Source organism: Montipora foliosa, chromosome 8 (genome assembly GCF_036669935.1).
Source record: "Montipora foliosa isolate CH-2021 chromosome 8, ASM3666993v2, whole genome shotgun sequence".
Classification (NCBI taxonomy): Eukaryota; Metazoa; Cnidaria; class Anthozoa; order Scleractinia; family Acroporidae; genus Montipora; species Montipora foliosa.
In genome coordinates this window covers 17,851,169-17,853,668 of record NC_090876.1, presented here as the reverse complement: position 1 = coordinate 17,853,668, position 2,500 = coordinate 17,851,169, and the positions used below count along the sequence as shown (strand labels likewise).

At 36.4% G+C, this 2,500-nt stretch overlaps 1 protein-coding gene across 2 annotated transcripts in view; it reads right to left on the bottom strand.

Annotated features, from left to right (window-relative positions):
* Positions 1-2,500, bottom strand: part of LOC137968035 (immunoglobulin-binding protein 1-like) — a 10,425-nt gene that overhangs the window by 5,164 nt on the left and 2,761 nt on the right. The window contains exons 4-6 of one of the 2 annotated variants that reach the window (XM_068814652.1): positions 1,745-1,798; positions 1,484-1,615; positions 400-456 (exon numbers count right to left, since the gene is read on the bottom strand). In XM_068814652.1, the coding sequence (XP_068670753.1) occupies positions 400-456; positions 1,484-1,615; positions 1,745-1,798 (243 nt within the window). The remainder of the gene's footprint in view (positions 1-399; positions 457-1,483; positions 1,616-1,744; positions 1,799-2,500) is intronic. The other variant, XM_068814653.1, reaches the window with a different exon arrangement.

The window sequence follows — 2,500 nt, the reverse complement described above, 5'->3', positions numbered from 1 at the left end:
TCTCATTTAGAGCAGGAGTGCAGATCTAGAAGGGCTGTTTGAGCCTGCAACAAAAAGCATGTCTTCTTGCAATGGCAAGAATCCCCAGAAAGGTCTTTCAGACATTAGCAAGTGGGATATAAAGGCAAAAAAGAGACAGAGGGGGGGGGGGGGGGGGGGTGGGGGAAAAAGAAGACAAAGGTTCGCTGTCTGCATCTCTCACTGCTGGCATGTAGATACAGCTGTAGATATCTCTCACTGGGAGAACCTTCCCTCCAAACTTCCAAAAAAAAAAGGAAGGAAAAAAACAACTCAACAGCCACTTTGTTTCTGCGCACATACACTGTACATGTACATGTAGCATGATGATAATGTTACATTATTGGCACTAAAAAGACCATGAATGCATGCATGCATCACCTGAGTGTCTTCATCCTGTATGGTTTTTGTTGTTTCACTAAGAATGTCTTGCAATTCCTTTTTAATAAAAAAAAATATCATGTCAGTGGTTTAGGGAAAAAGGAAGGAAGTTCTACTGTAACAGTAAGTACTGTAGGTGCATTTAGGAGAGAAAGACGAAGGTTGGCCCAGGGAACAAGGTCAGATTCCCATGCAGACAATCTGGGGTACAAAACCACTTGAAATAGACCATATTCGTATTCTCAGTATTGGGCTAGAACTAGCTTGCAATGGAGGCTAATGCGGGGGAATATATTAAAAAGTATTTGCATTTGAAAAGATTCCCCCGCATTAGCCTCCACTGCAAGCTACACGTAGCTCCAGTGCAATACCGAGAACACGAATATGGTCTATTGTGTGTTGTGGTTGGTCCTGGGGCCTGTTTCTTAAAGGGTCGCAAAATCGTTTTGGGCCCAAAAAGCCACTTACAGAACAGCAATGCTTTTGTTCAATTGATAATCAGGTCTTCGCGAAACAAGTTTTCAAGATAACAACAAGTAATTAAGTGATTGTAGAGTATGATGACTGAAAAGCTCTTGTTGTCAACATATAAAAGGAACTGCCAGGAAAATTGCATGACAATTGACAAATGGACTCCATACACTCAAAGACCTTCAATTTAATTAGGATTAATGGGAGAGGGTCATAATTATTATTAACAGTTCTTATTGTATAAACACCAATGACATTACCGAGTGTGTTTTTGTGCGCAACCTTGGTATCTTCACACATGAAAAATTCACTGTTGCTATGGTTACATATAAAAATCAATAATTGCCTTTTGATGCCTTTCGTGAAATGATTTAATATTTCATTGGTGTTAATAATTATAATAAATAGAGGATATTACATGGTGGCTTGGAGATAAAAATTTCTCTTCTTGTGTCGAAAAATATCTCACTCGTTTGCTCCACTCACTCGTGAAATATTTTCTACACTCGAAGAGATATTTCTATCTCCATGCAGCCATGTAATATCCTCTATTTCTCAATTCCAAACACATGCTTTTACATGTAGGAAACCACCAGTCCTACTACATGTATACCTTCAACTTTCTTTCTTGTTCTTTTTGCTCTTTGTATCTGGCAATTTTTTCCTGGCGACTGTTTGCCATTTGGTTCAGACTCCTGTTTATGTCACTAAGAGAACTGGAATTTTCTGTGTACCTGGACAAGTCCTGGGATTGAATAAAAAGGGGCTATTCAGTGTAATGAGTGGGACAGAGTTTTCTTTCCTACATGTCAAAATTACTAGTATTTTAAAGATAATAATTATAGTATTATATAAATATTATTACAGTACTTACTATATCTGTCACTCCATAATTTTTGCACCTTTTTAAAAAATCTACAAAATAAACCTAAAGAGTAAAACAAAATGGTGTGGTCAAAATTTCGTTTCAAAATTTTCAACCAGCAATAGACCTTATTCATAAATGGCGGTCAATTTATAATTCTTTTGTCAAAGTGCAATTTAGCCTACCAAGCCTCCATACCATACAGTGAATTGAAAAGAATTCTTGCTTTAAAATGAGGCTTGGTAGGCTAATTTGCACGTGGACAAAAGAATTATAAATGTGACCGCCATTTATGAATAAGGTCTATGCTGAACATTAAGAAAGAATTAAAAAAGCAATTACATAGTCCATGTATAATGTCTATTTTCTGTCCGGTGGCAAATCAAAAGTAAAAAATTTCATTTGAAAACATTTCTATTCATCAATTCCAGATGATGATATTACATTTATAAAAAGTCAAAAGGGTGGAGAAGAAGGTGATGATGCAGACGCTGATAATAATTATTAGAGAATAATAATTACATTATTAATTTATGGCAAAATTATTTTAACTTAATTACTCTGCGTCGCAAAATCCTGAATACTGGGAAAAAGAAATTTAACATCATGTTGCTGTTCAATGGGTTCAGGACATAAACACCTCCACCACATTCCTAGGCCATGCTGTACAAGTAACTGTACAAAATGTACAACCTAACCCAATCATCCCAGAAACGGCCTCAAGTGACAAGTAAAATTGTCTGGGGTTAGACAAAGTAAAATTTA